General features: G+C 40.8%; 2 protein-coding genes across 10 annotated transcripts in view; both read right to left on the bottom strand.

Moving 5' to 3' along the window:
- The window catches only part of LOC111262565 (AMP deaminase 2), an 8,821-nt gene extending 2,372 nt beyond the window's left edge, over positions 1 to 6,449 (bottom strand). Inside the window, exons 1-9 of one of the 2 annotated variants that reach the window (XM_022836895.2) lie at positions 6,405 to 6,449; positions 5,910 to 6,064; positions 4,944 to 5,062; positions 3,945 to 4,116; positions 3,377 to 3,492; positions 2,662 to 3,177; positions 2,162 to 2,392; positions 1,555 to 1,701; positions 158 to 361 (exon numbers count right to left, since the gene is read on the bottom strand). In XM_022836895.2, the coding sequence (XP_022692630.1) occupies positions 158 to 361; positions 1,555 to 1,701; positions 2,162 to 2,392; positions 2,662 to 3,177; positions 3,377 to 3,492; positions 3,945 to 4,116; positions 4,944 to 5,027 (1,470 nt within the window). In that variant the 5' untranslated portion in view covers positions 5,028 to 5,062; positions 5,910 to 6,064; positions 6,405 to 6,449. Of the gene's footprint in view, positions 1 to 157; positions 362 to 1,554; positions 1,702 to 2,161; positions 2,393 to 2,661; positions 3,178 to 3,376; positions 3,493 to 3,930; positions 4,117 to 4,943; positions 5,063 to 5,909; positions 6,065 to 6,404 lie in introns of those variants that run through there. The other variant, XM_022836909.2, reaches the window with a different exon arrangement.
- Positions 6,450 to 7,451: 1,002 nt separating this feature from the next.
- The window catches only part of LOC111262575 (AMP deaminase 2), a 35,672-nt gene continuing 18,495 nt past the window's right edge, over positions 7,452 to 24,628 (bottom strand). For 7 of the 8 annotated variants that reach the window (XM_022836941.2, XM_086969274.1, XM_086969279.1 and 4 more), the window contains 10 exons: positions 13,744 to 13,915; positions 12,061 to 12,176; positions 11,385 to 11,897; positions 10,906 to 11,136; positions 10,409 to 10,555; positions 10,030 to 10,233; positions 9,514 to 9,735; positions 8,980 to 9,189; positions 8,597 to 8,769; positions 7,452 to 8,228 (listed from right to left, as the gene is read on the bottom strand). In XM_022836941.2, the coding sequence (XP_022692676.1) occupies positions 8,153 to 8,228; positions 8,597 to 8,769; positions 8,980 to 9,189; positions 9,514 to 9,735; positions 10,030 to 10,233; positions 10,409 to 10,555; positions 10,906 to 11,136; positions 11,385 to 11,897; positions 12,061 to 12,176; positions 13,744 to 13,915 (2,064 nt within the window). In that variant the 3' untranslated portion in view covers positions 7,452 to 8,152. Of the gene's footprint in view, positions 8,229 to 8,596; positions 8,770 to 8,979; positions 9,190 to 9,513; positions 9,736 to 10,029; positions 10,234 to 10,408; positions 10,556 to 10,905; positions 11,137 to 11,384; positions 11,898 to 12,060; positions 12,177 to 13,743; positions 13,916 to 19,978; positions 20,386 to 24,628 lie in introns of those variants that run through there. The other variant, XM_022836949.1, reaches the window with a different exon arrangement.

Below are 24,628 nucleotides of genomic sequence, written 5' to 3' on the forward strand. Positions count from 1 at the left end.
TCTGCCTTTATAATATAAAGGCAGAAATACACTATCGACGCGATTAACACGTTTTTTTTTAGGTGCGCAGGCGTTTAAACACTCGTCCAAACAAAGTGTAGATACTGCAAAAAAAAGCATGTGATAGTAATAGCTATAGTCACTTGTCGACACTTACATCTTTATCGATCATGGGATCCTCATGCTTCGATTCGTCGTCGACAGAATCAAAACCGGTCACGTAATGAAGGAACTGGTACAAATCTGGGTGAGTGTTAGGATCGTTCGTTACTTCAAACAATGGCAAAAAGAAGTTTCCGAGAAGCTGCTCGAAATTATCGATGTTTTTATTTGCCTTAAATATATCGTAGAGACGAGGTATCTGTACGAGACGTAAGTTAGACAGACTATGTTATTACTTTTTCAGAACGGAACTGGTTCATCATTACACTTCGTGATAATGCAACTTCGCACCCTTTAAGCTGTAACTGTCTATAACTGACACTCTTCACGGTACACAACGTTTCCTATTTCAGCTTCCTACAAAAATCCTTTGGTATCTGCCGAGTTTATCGTCGTTTGTCGTTATAAATATTTGCTTTTTGCGAAACGAGTTCTGCAGAACCGAGTTTTCTGGGGTAGCAGACGGCGGCATGACAAATTTACTACCTCACTAGTACGGACAGATTTAACTGAGTCAACAGCTCGAGAGTGATTTTTAACTTTTATATTTATTATATTGCATGTTCCCGGTACTCGGATACATCATCTCTGTACGGAGCCTACCGTCTATACATACATGAGTATACAAGCAAATCCCAAAAAGAAGAGTTCTACTACATGCCGCTAACAAACAAAATTTGACTAACAAACATTCCATTCATCTAGAAACATGTGAGAGCTTATTCCAGGAAAAAAATCAATGCTCCGTAGCCTATCGTTGGTTTCTTCAGGCTTGGTTGGTTTCTTCAAAGGCCACAGCATCAGGCGGACATTCGTCGAATATTGGTGTTATAATATCGAATATTGAAGCACAAACACAGACGTTTCGAGAACGGGAAACAAGTGCTACAAACCAGCTAAGAGATGACCCGAAAGACAATAATGCATTACCGCCATCAAAAGTAGATCGTGAGGGACTTGAGGACAACGCGAGATTTCAATTCCTATTAATATCCCGACCTCATACTGAGGTGATTAGACTTTTCAGGCCCAGAAAAAGGCAGTTGGTGGACACACATATGCCACTACGGATTTACCTCGGAGGCAATAGTTGTGCATAATAGACGCCCAACCGACAGCGATCACATGGACTGCTCATAACGAATGTTTGCGACATTTTCTTTCTTCGTTATGCACTTTTTTTTAATAATCTAAAGCAGATCTAACCACAATAGTTTTTATCTTTTTACCTACCTAGCGACTGATTGACGACTTCAGATAGTATACACCTTCAGATATATATATGACCTTGCTTTGACATTGTTCTTGATGAACAGAAAAAGCGAAAACGCTAAAGGGAGACTATATAGTTTTTTTTGTTTTTATGTTCACGCTGCTTAAAATGTCACCCACTTGTATAAGCCATCGCACATGATCGGAGTACACTTGGTGCTGGATGGCCCATCTGGCCAAATTGTCCCATTCCTTGTTCGAGCGCCCGTACACAGATAGTCGTAGTTCTGCGTTCTGATATTTGCTATCCTCGAGCTCAACCATCACCTAGATGAAAGACGGCACTCAATTAGTGATGATTCAAATTTCTTTATCACTACAAGAAATGAATACAGCACCGATGGAAGATATAACACGGCAAGTAATCTTGTACGTACCAAGCACAACAGACAACGCCATACATGTCTCGACAAGACGATATCGATTTTCGCGAAGTTCTTATTGCTTTGCGTTCCATAATATTGTTTGTATTGATCAGAAATCTACGCCCATATACCCATATACTCATCTATTTTGCCTTTCCCCTACGCCTGAACAGTCGTTAAATTAAAAGTAGACCAAATTGGTTAAGTGTATATCCGTTCTTAGCCGAGAATTACATTATACTATAATGTAATTCTCGGCTAGAATAGAACGGAAGTACTTTAGAAACCTGTTACTACTTCATAGTTATATCTATAAAGCTCGAAGCGAACATAATATTACACAGAACAGCTTGTGCCTTCACCTCTTTGATAATTTCGGCGAAGTACTTTCCGCCCATATAGTTATCCGTCTTGAGGAATATTTCTCGAAGACGCGACTCTCCAATGGGATTGTATCTATCGTTGAACTTATCAAAACGATGAAACGTATTTTTATCAGCGTGCATGTCCAAAGTATCAACACTGAGATCATAAGCAGTTAAGTTCAACCTGTCGAACACTTGTTGCAATGTTAGTTCTCCCTTATCTGGATCCTGTTAAAAATTCAAAGGAATTTGTTGTTATATACAGATTGGTTCTGCTACAAGCTTCAGAATAATCGAATCACATGCTTAGATATGTATTAAACTGAAAATAAGTTATCTTCACCTCTATAAAGCCTATCGCATACTGGTCACACATTTCCTTTAAATTGGTTCTAAGCCCATTTTTTTACCTAAATTACGTTACCTTTAGTATTCCTCCACTATTACTTCATGTCGAAGAATCGATAAGCGAACTAACCCTGCGATCCAACACGAACCTTGAATACGATCTTGTTGCCATCGGTCCTGAGTTTATTTTTGATGAATCGGAGCAAACGCTTCTGATTCATACATGACGCAGCATGAATGTGAGTGTCGACCTTGTGCGTGTTGTAGAAGTCCCGATGGGATACACACTTCTGCGCCTGGAGCTCTTTTCGTTCATTTAGCGGAAGATGGATAGCAAACTTGTTGGTCAAATACTGCAGTCGCCGGTAGCAGAACGACTTCAACGGCCCATCCGAGATCATGGAGCACATAGTATTTAGGTCTTGCACATACTCCGAGAGGCTTGTGTACTCGAATTTGCTCGCCGATTCAGTAGGAGATGTGAGGACCCCAACGATACCGTTTCGCATGCGTATCGTGCAGTTCACAGACCCCATAGTCATTGGAAATGAAAACGGGTCAGTTGGTTTCTGCTGTATTGTGTGAACGTATTCCCGTTCGAACTTGAGCGCAGGCGTTTCATACGAGCCAAGACTCACCGTGCCTGTGATAATGCTTTCTGTCACCTATAATGCTAATTACAATATAACGTCAACGAGGGTCTGCATGGACATATGGCTTTATCTTCGATGAGCTGAAATTCAATTTCTACTTTCTAGAGAAAAAAATCATTGAGGCAGTCGTTGTTGATCATTAACGAAATATGGTGCCTATGGTGACAATCTTAGACGATCAATTACAAGCAAACGAGAAACGACGGACAACCTTGGGAAACGAGTGATAAACAGCTTTACAATATTTCATCCGAATTTTAAGCGCGTTGATGAGCGCAGTAGAGGCCGAGAAAAACTCCTCGAATGGCACTCCCGAAATATCGTGGCCTGCAAGTAATCGTTAAGATAAAGGACCTCATAAGTAACATATACCATTCTGATTGAACTAGCTGGTTGTGATGAGGTACTGATTACCAGTCGCTAACCGTTCACATGCGGAGCGTTAAGACACGTAAGGCGTACCAAATACTGGTTTTCGAGTAGACTAACACTTGTAAATAGTTTTTACATCGTTTCTAGAAAGCGAAGAGTTAGTGGTACTGCTCGACCTATTAGAGACTGTGCGCAGATCTTCCTCGTCAACTCCTTCCTAATTCATAGCTAATTCAACTGCAGTGCGAGATAAAGCACATTTCGATATATAATGTTAGTTAAATAAATTTTAGCTACGTAGAGTCCTTTGAGAAAAGTGTTTTTAGGGCATAGGCTTTACGAGAGAGGATACATCAATTTCATATTGTTAACAAATGGGAATTGTTCACTAACTTGATTGAACATGCCTGTAATTTTCACTCTCTGGAAGTCCAGCGCTATAGTATTAGGTGACAGGAGACTAACGTCCGACTGGGCTGCCTCTGTAGAAGCCGATTGTTTCCTGGGGCGTTCATATACACTGAGTCGGCAACTGAGATTGGGTGCTTCTTCCACGTCATCGGACTCGTCTAAATATTCCTAAGGAATTCAGGTCAGAATGTTAAAGACGTCATACTAATTGCAAACGCAAGGGTCTGGTCGTACTTAGGAATAAATGAATGAAGACGTAAGTAAATCATGAAGTGGCAGTGGGCAAAGCTGTCATACGGGTAAACCCTGGTTTATCTGGACGATAGATACAGAACCGTAGAGGCAAAAATGCTCTATTATATACATTAAGGATCGTATACCTAACGTCGACCTGTCAGTGAAACAACCTTAGTAACCAAATACTCACTAAGAAAGCCGATTTTCTTGAGCTAAGCGTGCTCAGTTGATCTTTCTTTTCCAACCGTCAAACGTCTACGACAATACCGGGAGCAAATGCGTTCTATCTGCCTCGTTTATATTTAGCCTTTGCAGTTCAATCACAAATATATTATCCATATGTAAAATGTTTATTTTTGTTACATGATTGCGCTAGAATAAGTCCTTTCTACGCATAGGTCTGCTTTAACATAACAAGACTTGGACTAAAATAGGTCAGCTAAAAAGCCTCATCAAGCGAAGTTTTTTTAATAACGACCGTGACACTGACGCTGGCTCGCAATACTCCATACGATCCTCCAATCTGCAGGAAAGTATGTACTTCCCTATATATTAGAGTACACAGTACACAACGCCAAGTTTATGACATACTGTCTCAGAAACTATAAAAAAAATTACGAAAATCCTGGAGTGCCTTCTCGAATAGATATCGATTAATTGACTGACCTACAGGCGCTTCTAACCATTCCTCGGCGTTCTCCGTGTATACTGATTAATGTTAGCAACGATAGATTGTCTATACTGGTGCACACTCTAACCTTCATCGTAGGTGTAAATCCATGATCTATTTTCATTGAGAATTGATGGGATTCTCTTTGGTCGGATCGACGGTTTTTTTCCATTTTCGATGCCCTATGATCAACCTGTCAACATTACACTACGGAAAGCAAGAAACACTTCGTTAATACTTACAATTTACATACTATTTCTTGACAGCGAGAATAGAAATTGGCTGGGCCTTATCCCGCCTAATAATACTCATTGAAATTATGAAGTTTTGATTTTTCAAGCTTGATACAGATTGTCGTACCATCCGTTCGCATGACAGCCAAACAGCTTGGTGTTCCCAACTCTAACAATAGTGCTGCATTTCATCTTACTGGGTACAAGTGAATGAAAACCATATACTTATCGGAAGCTATGCGTCTACGAGGTCTGTCCGCGTATTACGGCTTCCGCATTAGTTGTGTCCAGAGAAATTCTCGAACCCTAGGATATGACGTACGTCACACCGAAGTTTGACACACCAAAGAACATCTTCATTCTCGTCGGTAAAGGACCCAGTTTTTCATAATGTACCCCAGGCGATTACGTCGTCTTGAATCAATTACTATGTACACCAAACAATGGCTAGGTGAAGGTAAGGGTAAGACCTTGCCCTGACGTCTGTCACATTTAGGAATACTGTGCGACGCAAGCAAGTTTATTGTTTTAATTTTTTAAGGTTTGATGTAACAAAATATTAGAAAGAATCCAAGTAAGAGGAACTGACGCCCTGAAAATTAGCACCATTGTTACAATCAAAATCAGACAAAAAAGCTTGACATATCAATTTCAGTGAGGGCCCTTTTACTACGTTAAACGTAGTTGCCGTCTAACAGGAGCCTACGCTGTAAGTACCGCCGACAGGCTACCACTTCTGGCGCATCAGATTCAGAGCAAAGATCTAAAGTCCTTGGCAGAGTGTTGCATTTACGCTGTTGCGTACATTTAAGCATGCTTACCTGAAGAAATAGTTCGAGTTCTTCGTAAGGTACTGCTTTAGTTAAACATTGCTTGAGATGAACAGGGGCCCCTGTCGGCATGAAGCAAACTGTGCTTACATCCTATTTTGGACTCAGATCGTCAAGCTTGGTAAACAAGCACGTCAACCCTGAACCTGAATAAGATGAATGAAGTTTTACGTCGAGTACTTACTTTAAAGATCGGTTTATACAGCTGACGGATCTAAATCAACTTACTTTTATTCGTTCTATTAGTTAACTCCCAGTTTCGTGGTCTACCTCGGCTAAGCGAATATGATCAACTTAATATCTATATCGCATCACTGAAGATAAACTGAATTCATACGTTCTCAGATCGTAAATATGCTATTTAATATATTACCGTTGCAATACACTCTGATTCCAGTAATCTGGTATCATATTAGGCATCCACAAGTAGTTGGTTCAAGCCCCGTCACAACATACAAAAAAAAAATAGTACGTAATTTAACTTACCGTCAGTAGTAATAGCTTCACAGTGCACTTCATCGTCTGCTTTGATGCTACCGCCATCGTACGCCGCCTGAATCAACAGGGACGTACACGGGCAGCTGATTTCTACGGGATCGTAGAACTGTTGTTGTTCCAACTTTCAGTCGCAAACCTTACTGTGTACGCGAGCGATACGTTATGCGATGCGTGATGTTATTATTATTTAAATACAGAGTGGTAAAGAATGCTCTCAAGTAATGTTCTAAAAATGCATCGATCAAATGTCGTTCTCAGTTGTCGATACAAGCGCGAGCGATGAAGACACATACATATGGCACAATAACTTCATAGAATATATTCAAATCACGTAGAAACTCAATGTTTCTATATGCACACTTTATTTTATTTTTGAAAAATTTAAAAAAAAATAAAAATTTTAATTTTGTATTTTAAATTGTTTTTTAAACAAGATCAATTTGGAAATGAATAATTACGGGATCTGTTCATCATGACATTATAGCTCTATTTCTATCGTTACGTCACAGATATCGCCGAAGTCGGACACATGCTCCCTTACCTTTGGCTGGGAACGAAAACCGTCACGTACGCTTAAGTTCAGTAGGGGGAACACGTATCAGCATAGGGACTAGCTAGCTGGTGTGAGAACACAATATAAGTAACTGAAGATATTGTACCTTGCTGCAATAATCAAACATGAATTCAATTTGATAATCATCTTCGATATATCTAACAATTTTCATTTATGTTTACAGCATAAGAAAATTTTTATAATTAGTCATTTTTGAGAGACCTGCGAGGGAGCGGCATATGGAACGAAACAAATTCTTTATGAAGTAGTGTTTATGACTATATATATTGGTATTCAATATTAAACGTACATAAACACAACCAAAGTGGCCTGCTTAGCAAAAAAAAAAAACCGAAAATTAAATCCATGCTGCATCCCAAATACAAGCTCGACTATCGGCTTCACATGGAAGACGGATAGAAATATTGGGTATTTCTACAGTGAACATAATTACTTGCCGTTAGAAAGATAATGCCACGCTATATTTTTGAGTAAATAAGCTCTCTTTATTATTGGTTTTTTTGACATATACTTTCTTGATATACTTATACATATCTATGTATAAGTCTTTGATCGTGTGATGATTGTACGTGGACCAGTGTGGGTACGTCGTCATATGCGAGGCCGTTTGGGAGGAGCCTTCACGATTATCGTCTACGGCGTCCGCTGCTAACCTTCAGGTTCGTTTGGTTAAACTTTTATCTCTAACTTGCTCTCCAATACAGATATTCGTTTGCTTCAGTTTCCAAACAGGTCACAGCCAAAGGGTGATGCTGCTGATATGGTCAACATGCTGCGGGACGGTTTTGCCGGTGAGGTTCGTAGTCTACGAGGCCTGCCGAGATCAACAATCCGGCAAGCACGATGCTGTATCGGCCCAGCATACCCTCCATGTTAAGATACCTATCTTTTTTTTACCTTATACAATTCTATTATTACACAATAGATTCAACCTATTCGGGCCATAATTTAAGGCAAATCGCTCGTCGTTGACCGTGATCAGTTTTGTGAACCTTTTACAGAATATCCAGCTTAGTAGAATGCTTCTCAAACCGAGATCTATATCATATGTAGCCATTGAGCTAAAGCTATCATATCTAATATTAAAGCAGTAAGTCATATTAGTAATGAGAATAATTATTGTGAACTGGTTGATACGTAAATCTTAATAATTAGGATAATTCTATTGGTTGAATTCGGCCCGTCTTTTTTGCATTACTGCAGAAAACATGTCCAATTCTTCAACAAGCGTTTCAAATCTGAAAATTCAAACGAGTCATAGTAACACACAAAAACGAAGATATGTGAGCGTTAGGTAAAGGTTTTTTAAAAGATTATTTCTCTTTTTTTTTGGCTAGCAGTAGTTGGTCGATTGCGATACGCTCGAGGTAGAAACATTTCGGCAAGTCAAAATCCTGACTAGCCTCTGAAATCCACAATTGAAAAGAATCAGAAGCCACACAGAAATGTTTAAATTCGAGCTTCATTAAAGTACTTGTAGAACTCTTAAAAAAAGAACGAAAATATGGATCAATGTTGGCACATCGATAGCTAGGTTAGGTTTGAGGCTAATTATATTTAGCTTCGGAAGGAAGATTTGATTTGGGCCGAATTTCGCTGCACGCACCGGTAGGCAACGCGAATGTCGGGCACGTTGGACTTCCTGACATCGTTGCCTTCAACGCCCTCCCGCTCGAAGCCGGCGCCCAACCAGTGTCGCTTGAAGGGTTCAGGGAAACCGCTCATGAGTACGCTGTTTCGCGCTAGCTCACACATGTCTGCATTACTCAACTTCCAGACCTGTACAACATCAATCGAAAGTAATGCCACAACTAATTAGTAATCTAATACGAAAGAACATTGGATCGGAGAGCGAAATATTGTTTCTACAACAGGAAAATATTAAATAGACGTTATGGTTGGTCAGTACGATATGGTCGTAGCCCCTTGCGGTGCCGCGTAACCCCCATTATATATATTTTTGTGTTATAAGGGTTACAGCTTGCTCACCTGAGCAGCGATTGAGTACTCCTCCATGAGTGGTTCACGGGTAAAATGAAACTGGAGGGGATCGTCTGTTGATAAGGACACACAGAGCCCACGATTGAGATACTCAATAAGTGGGTTACGGTGGTAATTCAAAAAGAGCGAGTTGTTCGATAATGGGGACATGGCTATGCCGATCTGCGACAGATAATACAGGTACTGGAGAACAGGTACCTACAAAAAGGAATCCACAAAATTGTAAGCACTGTTAGATCATGCAGAGCGAGCGCAGCAGCGACAGGGGCAAGCCGAGTATCAATACTCAAAACAGCATAATGACCGTCCATAAAATGTGTCAGATGAAATGGTTTCATTTCGTCTACGGCACGCAGATAGGTGTTGCTACAACCGTAAACGCCATGGATGAGGCTATCGAGTCTCTAAATCTTCATGCTCAACTAGACACGATACTGGCCTGAAAAATAGGTGTTCCCTTCATTTCAGCAATAACACGTGGTCTTACATATATACTGTTGACTAGAGAGAGCATGTACAAACCTTCCTTAGAAGCAGTCCGTGGTTGATACTTTCAGACAATAAGAAACCCCCAACAAGATGCTGAATAGGCCCGGCTTCGCCGCAATGTGGCCGCAGTACGAACGTCTCTAGTCCACGTGATTTACGGAAGTGATTAAGAACAGCCATATTGGCGTGCATGTAATAAAGATAGTAAACGTAGGCTGGATTCTCTTCGTGTGACCACGAGGCTGGAAGTGGAACCTGTAAGATACAAGTAGCAGTTTCCATTACGCCTATAAGGGACGACATATTGAACATTTCCTACACCGTACATATCTATACGTCTGCTATTTCTATTTCGATATAGGAAATCTTCTTGACTCACAGACGCACTCCATATACACGCCACGAATCGAACGAAAGATGTGGTGTATATATATATATATAGGGATATATATAGGGATATATATAGGGATATATAGGGATATATATAGGGATATCGTATATATATACGCTATATATAGGGATAGCGTATAGTAACAGTTTTATTCGCACTTCTCTGTCGATCATGGGATATTCGGGCTTCGATTCATCGTCAACCGAGTCTAGTCCAATGACGTAGTTGAGGAACTGGTGCAGCTCAGGGTGGCTGGACGGATCGTTTGTTACCTCGAACAACGGAAGGAAGATATTTGTAAGAAATTGTTCGAAGTTGTCCACAATTTTATTCGCCTTGAAGACATCGTAGATACGGGGTATCTGTAATAGTTAATGATAATGATTTTAGCAGTAGATGAATGGACAAGAAGCACAAAATATCACTAAAGGATTAGCTAGTAGCATAAAGCCTTGTAAAGGGCGACCTTTATACTTCTCCAGTTATCTAGTAGCATACTCCAATATCCTTACTAAGTCGCATGGGTACGAGTCTTACTTGGATGATCCATCGTACGTGGTCGGAATAGACGTTATGCTGCAATGCCCATTTGGCTAACGTATCCCACTCGTTACGAGATCGTCCATATATTGATAGTCGAAGTTCTGCATTTTGATATTTGCTATCTTCAAGGTCAGACATCACCTACAGGAGGTGTAAAAAAATCCCAGGAAAAACAACGAGTCTTATTTCGAAAATAGGTTGAAAGCTTTGGATATTTCCGTTAAATGAGATTTTATTGTTTCATTCATGTTATTAGTTGATTAACTTGACATCTACCCGTAGAAAAATGAACTCATAAAAAATGTTATGCCTGCAAAGATTCATGATTAGGTAAGTATCAGCTCGCTAAACCAGGTGACCATAGAGAAAAAAAATATAGTTTATTTTACAGATGAGTTCTACTCTGGTGCCCCGACGTCGTACGTAATCACAATAACTTAATCATCCTTTTTAAAATAAAGTTAAGGTGCACTCAATAAAAAGCTACTAACCTCCTTAATGATGTCAGCAAAGTATTTGCCTCCTATATAATTATCGGTTTTCAAGAAGATCTCCCGAAGGCGTGATTCACCAACTGGATTGTATTTGTCATTAAACTTATCGAATCGGTGGAACGTGTTCCGATCAGCGTGCATATCAAGCGTGTCTACACTTAAATCGTATGCTGTCAGATTCATTTTTTCAAACATTTGACGTAGAGTCATCTCGCCGGTTACTTTATCCTACAAACGAAAAACATTGTGTGTATAATAAACAAGTTTATTTTATCGCATAGGTTTTCCATGAGCCGTTGACGGGTTTGATGAAAATACCGTCATACTTCCGAGTGTTGTTCTAACTTTTCTGTGTTGTTCGATGCCGACCAAAGTTAACCTCTATGCTAATTCAGGCAACCAGTCGCACTCGAGCATTACTAATGACCATTATTGCCACACGAAACATTAAAACTATACAAGAGCTACGTGAATACCTTGCATACGACGTCATCGGCGTCCACTCTAATCCTCTTCTTGATGAACCGTAGTAGATGTTTCTGATTCATACACGAAGCGGCATGCACGTGCGTATCAACCTTGTGAATGTTATAGAAGTCCCGATGAGGTACGCTCTTCTGGGCGAGCAGCTCTTTCATTTCGTTGAGCGAGACGTGCATTGAGAACTTGTTCGTTAAATAGGAAAGTCGACGGTAACAAAAGGATTTCAGCGGCCCGTCAGAGATCATCGCGCACAAGAGATTCATATCGCGAATGAATTCCTGCAGTGTGATAAACTGGAATGGCTGGATCTCACCCTTTGAGCTACATGCCTGCACGACACCATCATGCATTTCAAACGAAAGTCCAGCCGAATTCATTCCGCTAGCTACACACCATGGATCAGAAACCTTCTGAGGTTCAGTGTGCACGTACTCCGGTTCCAGTTTACACGGCGGTGTCTCGTAATCTGACGTTTTCGAACCGCCGAATATGAAGTGCTCCGTAACCTGAAAGCACGAATTAGGATTTTGATAAACATTAGGAACTGAGACAATTCTGGTTGTCCTTTGAATGGATTGTATTTAAGCTATAATCCGACCAAGTAATTGTTACATTAAGGCGATTCGTGGCCTGATGGATTCGACAAATTTTCTCGGGCTCTAGCCGTACCTTTGGGAATCGTTGCAGGGAAGCTTTGCAGTATTTATGCCGCATAATGAGGGCACTAACAAGCATACTGGCAGCTGTAAGAAGGTCTTCATATGGAACTCCAGATGTGTCCTCGCCTGCAAAACATTTACAGAGATAATCAACCCTGTACAGCTATTGTCACAACCAACTTAGAATACCATAAGCGCAATGGCGTGTCGTAGTGCATATGGAAAATGTATAATTTTCTAGCTCAAGTCCGGTCGTACACAGACTAAGAAAATCCATTAGGAAAGCACAGATTCTCAAAGAATGTTTTTTCAGTGAATTGTCTAGTCAAGGAGCTCAGCCATTCTCATGGAAATGTGAGGAACATTTCCTTGAAAACCGACACAGGCGGAGGATCGCCATACTGCAGGTTAAACATTTATCGTCACCAATAATATTCCCATAGATACTGCACGATTTTTACGTGGACGTAATCAGCTCTAAAGTCTTGAGTTGGAATCCTAACACGAAAAGTGATTTACACTGACAAGCAACCTCTTCCAGTCTACGGTTCTCTTTATTAAGCCCGCAGTCCAGCTGCGAGCATGTTACTCGCGAATCCATCTGTGCTACATGAACAACATTAATGCAGATATTCTTTTATGATTCTGATGTTGGCGCTGGTGTCAGAAGAATAACCACAAGGGCAATACTAAGAACTGGACAAACAAGTTTGTCTTTTCTTGTTGGTGCTGGTGGCGCTGTTGCTGTCATTATTCTTCATGTTGTCGCTGCTGTCAATGGTGTTCGTGACGGTGCTGCCATGCCACTGTTCCAGCCGCCGGCTATTGTTGTCGTAATGTAAAAAACAACATTTCTTTCCAGATTTACGTATTGCGTATCGGCATGTGAGTGCAACAGGGAAAGCAACAATACGTTATAGTACAATGCCATTAAGTTGCGAGTCGATGCTTGCTCAATAGTGATATTGCGCCAACGTTAGCTACCGCTCATATCAGACCACTCCAGCGGGCTTTTCAAATAGTCTAGAATCTGCAACAGTAACTGCTAACCAACGACCTTTCAAATTAAGCCCGTATGATAGAAAAGAAAATCTACACGCAACGAATAACATAGAGCGTTTGTATGCGTTCGGGGCTAACTGTCTGCGCTGCATCTTGTTATATAACATAGCAGCCAGGAAAGAAAAAAGTGAGATTTGCAGAAGAGGTGATATTTCCTTGTCGTTTACCATGTTGTCCTACTAATCCTAATATTGTATTTATTTAATACATTACGAACTGTATCTCAATGCGTAATTAACTGCCAAGAATTTTCTATAGAGGATGTATTCGAAATATGCGGACCCCAAACTTACATTGGAACTGTTTATGGCGCCAAGGGTCTGTACGCTATTTCAAGCGTTGGAGAAACATTAGGTCTCAAATGTATGGCTTTGCACGACTGATATAAGCGCTGACTCCCACTGACTTACATTTCAGTGCGGCCCTAAATGCCTATAAGCGGCGATAGTGTAAGTATTATTATTATATGTATATATATATATAGTACAGACATAAATACCTATTGACCCATGTCAGATACGTTTAATTACTGCGCGACCTGTTTACGCGGTCGAATTTATGTGCCACTAAAATATTCCTTGTCGGTTATAATTGTAAAACTCTTTAAAAAAAGATAAATCTTTTTACCAACCTGTGATAGAAACTCGCTGAAAGTCAAGCGAGATAACTGATGGCGGCAAGGGTGCCTTGTCCTCTCGGGTGGGCGATTGTACAAGCGTAAAGTTACGCGGCCCTGAGAAACCGGCCCGGAAATTGGCCACATCCACACCACGGTCCGGTTCGTCTGAGTCATCCAGGTACTCCTTGAAAAGGTATTGAAAAACAAATAAATAGGGCCAAGTCGTCACGTCAGAAAAATAGCAATTAACGCGAATCACTAAATAAAAATATTGTACTAGTCTAGCGTACTATGTTAATATTTGGTTTTGCCAAGGCGGCCATCATCTCCATAAGCTATAGTAAAACTAGTAACGTAAAGTGTTGCGAGCTATAAATAAAAAAGATGTCATCCACCGTCGACATTCACCTGAGTTTTCAAACCCCCAACGGCGTGGAGCTTGACATTTTACGGCACAAGGAATAGGTTTTATGGAGACGGTTTGATAAAATATTTCTTAGAATTTAATCATATTTGTCGTGTAGGATATGTCGACGGCGGATGGTTCCAGGCTCCTTATTCATGAATAAAAATATGAAGGGGTTGCTGGTCTAAATCATTCTATTAGCATATAATGCACTAAAAGTATCATTAAATAATAAATAAATAAATATATCAAGTGAAGCATGTCAGGAGGGCGAAAGAAAAGGCGAAACTGAAACATCTGTGGAAAGAGCTAATTTCTATCAAGCCTACTAGCAAGGTATATATTCACGAAATCATCGATCTGATTTTGGTGTGACCGTGGTTACTTTGGAAGAAAAAAGTACGACAAAATATTAAGTGCCTCGAAACAACGGTACAGAGGACGATGGTCCTACAGCGGTGCAAATACGCGCCCTGCCACACACGAATAGGAGGAAATTGCTCACATTAAATCAAGTGTCCGTCAGCGATACCGACGTTGAGATACAATATGAAACAGGCGTATTCAAAACACGTGTGTACGAATTACCACTGTTATATTTTTATAATAAAAAAAAAAAAAAACTTTAAAATAGCAGAAATCTTCTTGGTATAATGTTCGAATACTCTTCTAAAAATAATGTATGTGCATAGTGTGTAGCGGAATGATATCTCAGCCTCTAAACGATGTCTTTCCTTGCACAAAAACGTCCTCGTAGCAGACATTATACGCTCTTGACGCCTTTTCGGAATAACAAACCTACGTCAAAAGGCTGCATGAATTCTATTGCAAGAAGGTTTACTCAGATTGAATGCCGCGGGTGTCGCGAGGTCCTAGTAACGCGAGGACGGCTGCTTCCTTGCTCGTCTGAGAGTCGCTTCTGCCCATTGCCTACGTTGGCGGGTTATCTTCGTTGTCAGCTACGCAACAATGTTAAGCCCATAAATATGTCAATTCGTTTTGCCTTCGCAACCCGCAACCTGTGTGTGCGGTCCTACATGCAGCACGATCAACCACTGAACAGCTATCAATAACGGCATTTCATCCCGCCAGAAAAAAAACGCTAAACTACTTTAAAGTCCCAGTCGGTTGCTGCGGGGGCAAAAAACTGGGCCGCTATAGAATGCAAGCTCACAGTGAGTCACCGCTATCACGCAACACACACAATATACGAGTACACCCTCGATCGGATAGCTGTTCACGAGACGCCCGCTACCGCATAGATGAGATAGCAGATATTTTATCATAGATATGAACAACATACATTTAAAAGGATTCCGCCTGTTGCTCGAGCTGGTCGAGGTCATTTCTGTCGTAAAATGAAAACGACGATTAGTAACATGACAAAAATAGTCGCCCAAAATGAACTGGGGCACGTGTTCATTCAAGATGGCCTGACTCACAGATTCCAATGATATAATGAGCCATCCGAGCCGCAACATATCGCAGGCCATCAACCAGACATGCTATCTAAATGATGCAGGTAGCTAATGGACCAGATGCAACGTTGCTTAGTACGGCCTATTTTTGACGTTAATGTTAAATTCACTTGCCGACAACCGATTGGGGCAAAGGAGGCCAATCACGTCATCATACGGCGGTTCATTATCTACCAAATCTTCAGGCAACACCTGAATCATGATGAATGAATAAATCATCAAGACAGCATGACCATTTCGGGAAGAAACACCAGCATATTATGACAGCTTCTATCAGCCTTAATTTGGGGGCTCGAGATTCGTTACATTTCCCGCAATGTATGCGTGTGTCAAAACCATGTAAGAATAGCCACTTCGAACAAATAGAATTGTCAGATTGAAAATAAATCTGGTACACTTTTTAACTCTAGCTCACTTTCAACTACATATAATCTATAGCTAATCAACTATGTTTCGAAGGTTTTGGGTCTGATATGCACAGAGGGCATACCACCACACCACTCGTAAATTACCTGTCCCGTGTGTGTTTCTGTGTAAAGAGATAAGAACTGCATCTTTTAATCTGCAGTGATCTACGCTGCCAGCAGTTCGATGGTGACGCGTTCATCTTCATAATCAATGTTATTCTACAACCTGTATTTTTTCATTATTGAATGGCTGTGCTACCCAAAGCGGGCTGTTCTATTTGGCGACCGAGGTGCTTGTTTCGAGTGCCTAGCGTTCAGCTGTACAAAAACGTCTGACGGATGTCGTCAGTTAATCAAAGTGGTCCAGAGCTTTTCATTATAGGTCATAGTAACTTTAGGCAGCGCGTCGCACCTAAACACTTAAACCTATTTTCGGTATTAGCCTTTCTTGACACGTCATTCGCTTAAAGCTTTGCTGTTGCCGGTTTTTTCTATATGCTATTCGTAGATATCTGTATGCGTTAATATTCATAGCTGGCAGAGTGTGGCAAATACAGAATATTCATTTTGGACCACTGAAAAGTATCACAGCCCAAGACTATTGCATATGTTTCCAGCTATAGCTCCTAATTTTAGCTTTTGACAGCAGCAACTGCGAAACCTTTTTCCTTCGTCTCACGTCTCACAATACGACATTTACACGACGGGCCGATGGTTCGCCCTTTACAGAATAGGCCTAACTTCTTACAGGCCAATTCATGAGCGGCATATTCACTCACAATTCAGAGAATTATAAAACTATTGCATATTTGAGGCTATTTCGAAATTCAGAAGACCAAGCCTTTTAACTTTTAATAAAAGTTAAACAGAACATCAACAAAATGCGGTCTGCAGAAATGTACTGAATACACAGTCGGGAATAGCTAATTACCAAAAGCTCATTATCTCCTGTAGGTTTTAAACCGTAAACAATGTTTCACCATCGAAATTGCCTCGGGGTCCGACTTCGGTTGATTTTCACTCTGCTCTATATCTATATATAACTATATCTGTGCGTAAAATGCGATAGGGTAATATCGAGACAGACCAGGCAAGCTTCCTTCTAAGGCGGTCTAAAAACTGCCCGTTTATCTATGTGATCGCATTATAACGACTCGCCAGAGCCCGTAGGGTTCAACGGTCAGTGATGTTTGACGCTGTTATTTTTGCAATGATATTCACCGCTGTTGGCCTATAACAACCACCTCTAATGTCTCTTCGCATCTCGCCATGCATGGCGCTTGTTATTCCAATGATGAATTCGACCTACTGTCCATAATAATAACATCAGAATAAACAATGGCACGCTAAGAGACTAGGGCGGGAAAAGCATTAAAAAAAAAATTAGACACGACCAGTAGCTAAGATTGGTAACTATATTTTCTAAGCCAGGGAGGATGACGGTATGGTTGCGTTTGCGGGAGGTCCTTTTCGGTCCGAAAAGACATGTCAAGACCTGCATCAAATTGCCCTTTATAACAGGCCGCATGATAGTGAGGCATCGGTCACTCGAAACTACCCCCTTCATGCTAAAATACTTGAACAATAGGACCGCTAAAACGGACTTACTCATGAGTCCGTTTCAGCGGTCCTATCGGGTTTCAATAACAAGCGTTAAAAGAAATCACTCTGCTGCATTTTCAGCCACTTTTCAACTTTGCTTTGCTTCTAGCGACGGTAAAAGTGACGCCTGGGTCAGGGTGATGACCCGGCGTCGGTTTTCCGCATATGCTTTAACCAGAACAGAATAATGTGATCATTATTCTGTTCTGGTTAAAGCAGTCGAATCAATATCTTGTTTACTTGTAGACGGCGTAATGTTTCGCAGCCCTAACATACAGCCGACCCATTTGTTTATCACATTCTAAACGGCATGTTACGCCACTGCTCCCGCATACGAACATCGTACCAGCTCGTTCGTACGCTACAGATTATTACGTGTCCGCCCCGCTGCTACGACGCAAAAATATCGCTATTAACCAGATGTTCTGCGGACCTGAACCTGTAACCCGCGATAGCCGTCTAAATGCGAAGGCGAAGTACGAACAGTTTGTATCGCTTAGAAACGATACGGTAAATTACGTATCAACATCGTCTGTTACCACTTCGTGATCGTTGAACAATACGGAAACAACAATCGTAGCAATACGCGCTATCACAACAATAAACAAGACGTTACAATAAGATCGTTTTGCGTGTTGAGGTTCGGGCGTTGTTAACAACTGTGCAAATCACACATAGTTCAGCATTTTCACCATATCATATATATACACACAACTGCCGCTTAAGTCGGAGACGGTCGGAGGCTGTAAGTTCAACATGTACGCCGATGCTACAATAGTACCAATGCTATGGAGGGAGGTTAACTTGTAGGAAGGCATGGTTCTTCAATAGGCATCAGTGCCTCTTTGATAATGTCAACATTTGGTCCCACAGTCGTAGTTGACGGAACTTGACAGAACTAAAGAAAAAAAAAGCAGGCAGTTGATGAATTTGTTTGTACCATATCAAGTTGCACAATTCGTAAAGGTATACGTGTGCGTGGAATGCGTATGCAAAGTATGACACAATAGTTCTGCTTATATGGTTTACAAGTAACCGGTCTCCAATGAAAAACAGGCGACCATCAACATTAACAGCTATCCACACTCCCGCCCCCCACACTAACCGCGCGTCTTTACATCTAGCCAAATAATGGTTCCCTCATTTTATTGACCACGATGAGTATGACATTTGCAAATTTCCCCTCGATGCCTCCAGCATATCCCGTTAATCTCTCCAGCGATCCGCTTCAACACGGAACGAAGGATCATAAACCAGATACGCTATGGACAAACAAGGTAAAGAGTTTTTTTGCCGGGTAACGACCAACAGATGAGTTTCCTCAGCCATGTTTCGAGAGGCACCGAGACAATTAGAAGATAGACGTCAAACAGGACCCAATGGAACGTCACTGAAAAATAGAGCAAACATCTTAATCGCTGATGGCTGTTAGCGCAGATTAGATTTGGGGTCGGCGGGTTGGTAGCTGATAGTCGAAAAAAAGGTATTGAGAAACAGGTTCGGGCCAACAACGAATTTCAAAAAAAAGGAATCTTTTAGGACTTAGTCGTTTTGTCTTATAGGCGACCGGCCGTCGCAGTAAATCGACTATTAAAGCCACATATATAAAAAAAAATATGTCTTCCAAAGATATCTTTCAGCATCTGAGAAAGATGCATTTTACATAAACGTCGCTTATTTTCTATTTTGAGAAAACTATGAATTTTTCGCATACAATTGGAAAAGATACAATGACGCTATAGTATAAAGAAGTATGATAGAGTCTTTGCGTCATATTTACTTGCATCTGATAGCCAATTAGATATGAAAATGACGTATTACTCTGAAAGATGTTGTTATGTTCCCAGAGAATTCATAGAGACATATTTAATTGACCTTGATTAATTATCACTGGTCTTTAAAAGGATGCCCGAAACAAAGCAACAGTGGTGCAGCTAAATCAGAAATGAATTTGAAAAGAAAGCCATATTATCATGTATAGCTCAACGCCCTCTATTTTGTGCCTTTGGGAAAAACATTGGTCTCTCCCAAAAAACTTGATAGATTTTCTATATATATTTAGACACGTTTAAGCCGTTTGACTTTTACTCTTGTAGTTGTAAAATTGCAATTCTGTTAACAATGATTATATATAATAAGTTTAATCGTTCGGATATCATTTAACTTTACTTAGCGGTGGCCACATAGTGCCCACTGACAGTTGCTCATCCTACTCAAGAAGTAGTAATCAACGGCAACGCAATTACGTCATGAACAAACGAGTAATCATTTAACTTGTCCCAAAGCTAACTAACAAGCTCAACATTACTTAGACGCTGACCATCGTTCCTCGTATCTTGTTTTTTACAACTTACTTCATCGTCCAGCACTGGATTTCTGGAGTGATCGGACATTCTGGAAATCTCAACGCAACGGGTAGCAATATCTACAACGCCACCATATTCACGTTCCGGACTTTATGTAAAATTTAAACCAATTCGTATAGTGCACATTTGCCGATTTCTGGACATCCACCGCGGCACACACAAAACGGCGAACAAATGACGATCCTATGTCCTTCACAGTTGCTTTACCTCATTGGCTCTAACTTTCTCAAGGATCGCAGGCACCACAACCAGATAACCCAACTTGTCAGTTGCCCTTGGCTCAGTCTGACATCCAAGGAGATCTTTTGCCCGCCGTATTATTGTACCTCGTCACAACTCAGCACAGACCCAAGCCCGTCCACAAAGTAACGACAAGCATGTCGCTCTGTTTCGTTGTAAACGCATTTCAAGACGAGAATCAGTTCCGGGAATGAGAGTTACGGCAACCGCGAGCAGATATAACGCGGCGCTTAGACAAAATTGAGAGTGAAAAAGGAACCCTCCAAAAACACCACAAAAATTCGTTCAATCTTAAGACGTGACATGCTCAATTAGCGGTACCATCAATGTAATCATCGATATCATCAAGACTACGAAGCTTTACGTGTTCGTTAGGCTTTTTTTTTTTTTAATAAACAAGCTTGCACGTGACTTGTGATACCCAAATATATATATATACATATATATGTAAGGGGAGAAAGTAGGCTGAGATAAGACATTTCTCAGTGGAAAGCCTACAAAATGCAGTATACGAAACATATCGATTCAAACTGCTATAAGTTAGTTATCACGAGACTGCTGATTTACGTACGAACACAAAAAATTTTGGGAAAATAAAAAAGTGTCTCAAATAAGCCCAGCGTGCGAATAAGATAAGCCAGCATACTGGCTGAGCTCAAATAGAATAATACCCACTGTATATACAACTGCCAATTCAAGCTGGAAGACGATATTTCTCCCTAGATTTCATTGATTAACTCATTGGTAAAATGTAATCGGTGCCACGAGACGAATGCGTCTTGTCATTTCCTTAACGTATCGGCTACGACAGCGCTTTCGGTCTTATTAGAGAATAACAAGGAGATTCGATGAAAAAACTACGTACGGTAAACACAAAAAAGTTCAACTGAAGCGCTGACAGCGCCACGACACGCTGGCGGCAAATTTTTGGGCGCCAGTTCTGCGCTACCCGTGCCATGGATCGTACCGACGGAGATAGCGAAGCAAATCTTGTCTCTGAGAAAAGAGTGGCTATATTTCATAGATTGAACTATTCGATTCATTGAGGATGTGGATTATCATACAGAATAACATACCTGCGACTTCACAATAAGAACTGTATGATGATTAGGGAAATGATGGCGGTGGCAACGATGACCGTGACGTGAGGGTGCACAAAGCGCGCTCGAACGCTTACTAATCGGTGTCTAAATCGATATCAACGGCATTGTCTTACACATATGTTGGTTTTTGAAAGACAAACACACCACTATAAGAGCACGCGGTTCAGCTGACGCTGATTATGCACCCAGTTCGCGATATATTACCGAATAAGAGGTAAATTACAAAAAATATTAAGGGAAAATTTATTTGCGTCAACTTCAGAACCAATTGATGATTTCGACTTGGTCTTGCTTTGAGATAATGCATAAAGGTCCTAATGAGATGCGACAATTTAGCAGCCATTTAGCTGGTATAAGGTTTAAAAATTCTATTTACAGTATCTCAACCAAAACTTGCCTCATCTCAGCATATATATATATATATATAGATATATACTCATAAGCGCATAATACCCCTTATGCCCTGACCGCGAACAAAGAAAAAGGGTTATTGTTCAAAGGCTAGCTTTTCATTTTTAGACAATTTGCCCTAAATTTTTCCAAAAAAGAAAAATTGCCCCAAATTCATGATCAGACCTCCGGGACGCCGACTGCGTTTGTACACCGTATAAGATCAATATCATTTGACTATCGTTACAGGCAAATAGGCGGAGAATTATTCCCACTCGTCCATGACCACAACGTTACAGTCAATTACAATTAATTGTTCTTCTACATGCTCTTCATCCTTCGCCATTCTCTGTTCAGACAAAAACAAATTCTTTACAAAAACAGCCCCTGCCGTCTGCATCAGTCCTGAGCAGGCATGGCGGGCGCATCCGTACTGAACACGAACGCAGAGGCAAGAGAGGGCGAAACTGCATTTTGATCGGCGATACGCCGGCAACAAGTCTGCAGCGTGATAGTTACGTATGATTCATCTTTGTCATTTCAACAACTCGTTTACTTACGTGCGCCCACCGGTTTTCGTCAAAGGTGTTCCCTAACTGATATGCTTTTATTTAGAACGCTTAACGCACACACCTGGATATCCTGTGTGAGAGGAAGTAGAAATTGTTGAATAGACACCGTTTCACACTCAAATACCGATTGCAATCCCCCATGTGTTCCTCGTAATGGAAGCTACAAACTACGCTATATTTCGAAGATATTTTCAATTACAGAATCGTCTCACATCATCACACTACAGTCTCAAATGAACTTCTAAAAAAAACTAAGATAAAAAACTTTCTAAGCTTTGCAGGGGCTATTGTATATATGCAGACTCCTGAACAGAAACACAGTCCGTACATTTATGAAAAATTACTATATTGTGCTGTTAACCAGAACAAAACAGGTAGTTACATTAAAGGAACTAAACGGGATCGTAGAACGCGCCTGAGAAAAACACGGCCATCGACCTCTTTTAAAGTAATCGGCCCACCGATGCCGGCAAAGGTCCGCTGGGGCAGCTACCGTAATCCTTAGCCTTCGCTTAAAAAGGACAACATGATAACTGGCCTTCTGCGGTGTAGTCAGCGGTCCCTGTCATGTAAGTCAATAGTCTAGCTGAAAAGCGGGGACTTTCGGAATCGCACCCAGAAACCGTCCAGAAAGATGCCCTCGCGGTGACGAGGCTGTTGTTGATTGCGAAGAGAGCAGCCGCCATAGAATACATCGGTGGCGTTGTATTCGTTCGTGGAAAGAATGGCGTACATGTTTAGTTGCACGCATTGATGCCACTGAGCGTTCAGAGCCATTTAGAAATACAATTCGAAGCTTGATGGGGTACAGAAGAAAGCGTACGGGGCGGAGGTATGGGTCGTACAGTTTGATGCGAAACATATTCTCTAGGCTCTTTGCTTGATTTTGTGCAGTATTTTTTTGGTCACTTCAAGCTTATTTCATTATTCGAGTTATTCGAAAATACATAGATATGTACATGTCGAAAAAACAAAAGTGCCAAATGGTTGGATGGCGTCAACTTTGTTTATAACTATCCTATAACTTTATCCTATAACTATTAAAGGACAGATTTATGCAAGAAGTTCGCCGTGGGTTTCTAATTTATCCGAACATGTAACTGAACAAGGCCATATACAGAATGAAATTGTTTGAAGCGAAGCTAAAGGCCCCTACGCAACCGTCGAGACTTGCAACGAATTGTTCGTCGTAATAGTTTTTACGCAGTCAATAGATACTAAGGTGGGTCATATTGGAAAGACAATTATCTTTCCCATTCGTTGATAAAAGCAGACATTGTATGGACCGGTCCAAACTCATGTAAGAGAAACATAGTGTTACTGTTACTTCAGCTGCTATTGTTGTTATTGACGGTAATTAGCCGGCAGCTCAAGTGCTTCAGAAGGCAATCTACTGTTCAGTCGATAGAAGGACACTCGATCTTTCGTAGTCCTTCGGTTACCAGGTCAACCAAGCGAATCAAGATGGCGGTCCATGCATTAGAGGCGTCCAGATAAATCTTCGTACATATACGCTAGTAACATATACAAATATCCTAGAAAATGACAATAGTTTACTCTGTTCTGAGTACCGCTTAAAGCATTGCAAGCTAAACGTCAATACAGGATGTTCTTGTACAACACATGTATAACCTTATTTGTCTTCGCCTTCAGAGCACAAGCGAAAATCATAGATGAACACTCTTTCGATGAGGAAAATTTATTTTAAGGCGGTATCGAAACTATAAAAATATAAAAAAATTACATAAATAGTATTGTAGAAAGGTTCTAAAGGATTCACTTACGCGCTTTTAGCTAAGCGGATAAAATACAGGAGTGAGAACGTATTTATAGAGAACACTCCGAAAACCATGGACATCTACGAACTTTATCACTGCAAAAAGGAGTATAGGAAGTTGTTTGGCAAAACATGCCAAAAGTATCTAAGATGATGGAATTGTAAGCTTGGCATCACTGGATCAAGGGTCTACCGCTTTTTAGGACACTGTAAATGGAAAGATTCCATGCCAACAATAATCAATGCTACTAATGAAGACGATCCAACCGGCGCAAAACCATTCTGCAAACCGTACCAGGAAAGACGTGGTCTTCGGTTCGGAAAGACTGTTGAAAGCTATACAGCTACATGTAAAATTTAATGGTACAATCTACCTCATTACATTCTCTGGCCAACCGTCAACCCAGATGGTACCCAGATGCACCATTTTAATTTAGCAGGACAACGCGGTGCGGTAATTCAAGCAAGGGGCTGATCGACCTATTTCTTTTGGCAATACAGTAACTTGTGCCAGTCACTTGAATTCACCGCCATGCGTCTGCTTTATCAAGCACTC

The sequence above is a fragment of the Varroa jacobsoni genome, unplaced genomic scaffold, assembly GCF_002532875.2.
Source record: "Varroa jacobsoni isolate VJ856 unplaced genomic scaffold, vjacob_1.0 scaffold_73, whole genome shotgun sequence".
NCBI lineage: Eukaryota > Metazoa > Arthropoda > Arachnida > Mesostigmata > Varroidae > Varroa > Varroa jacobsoni.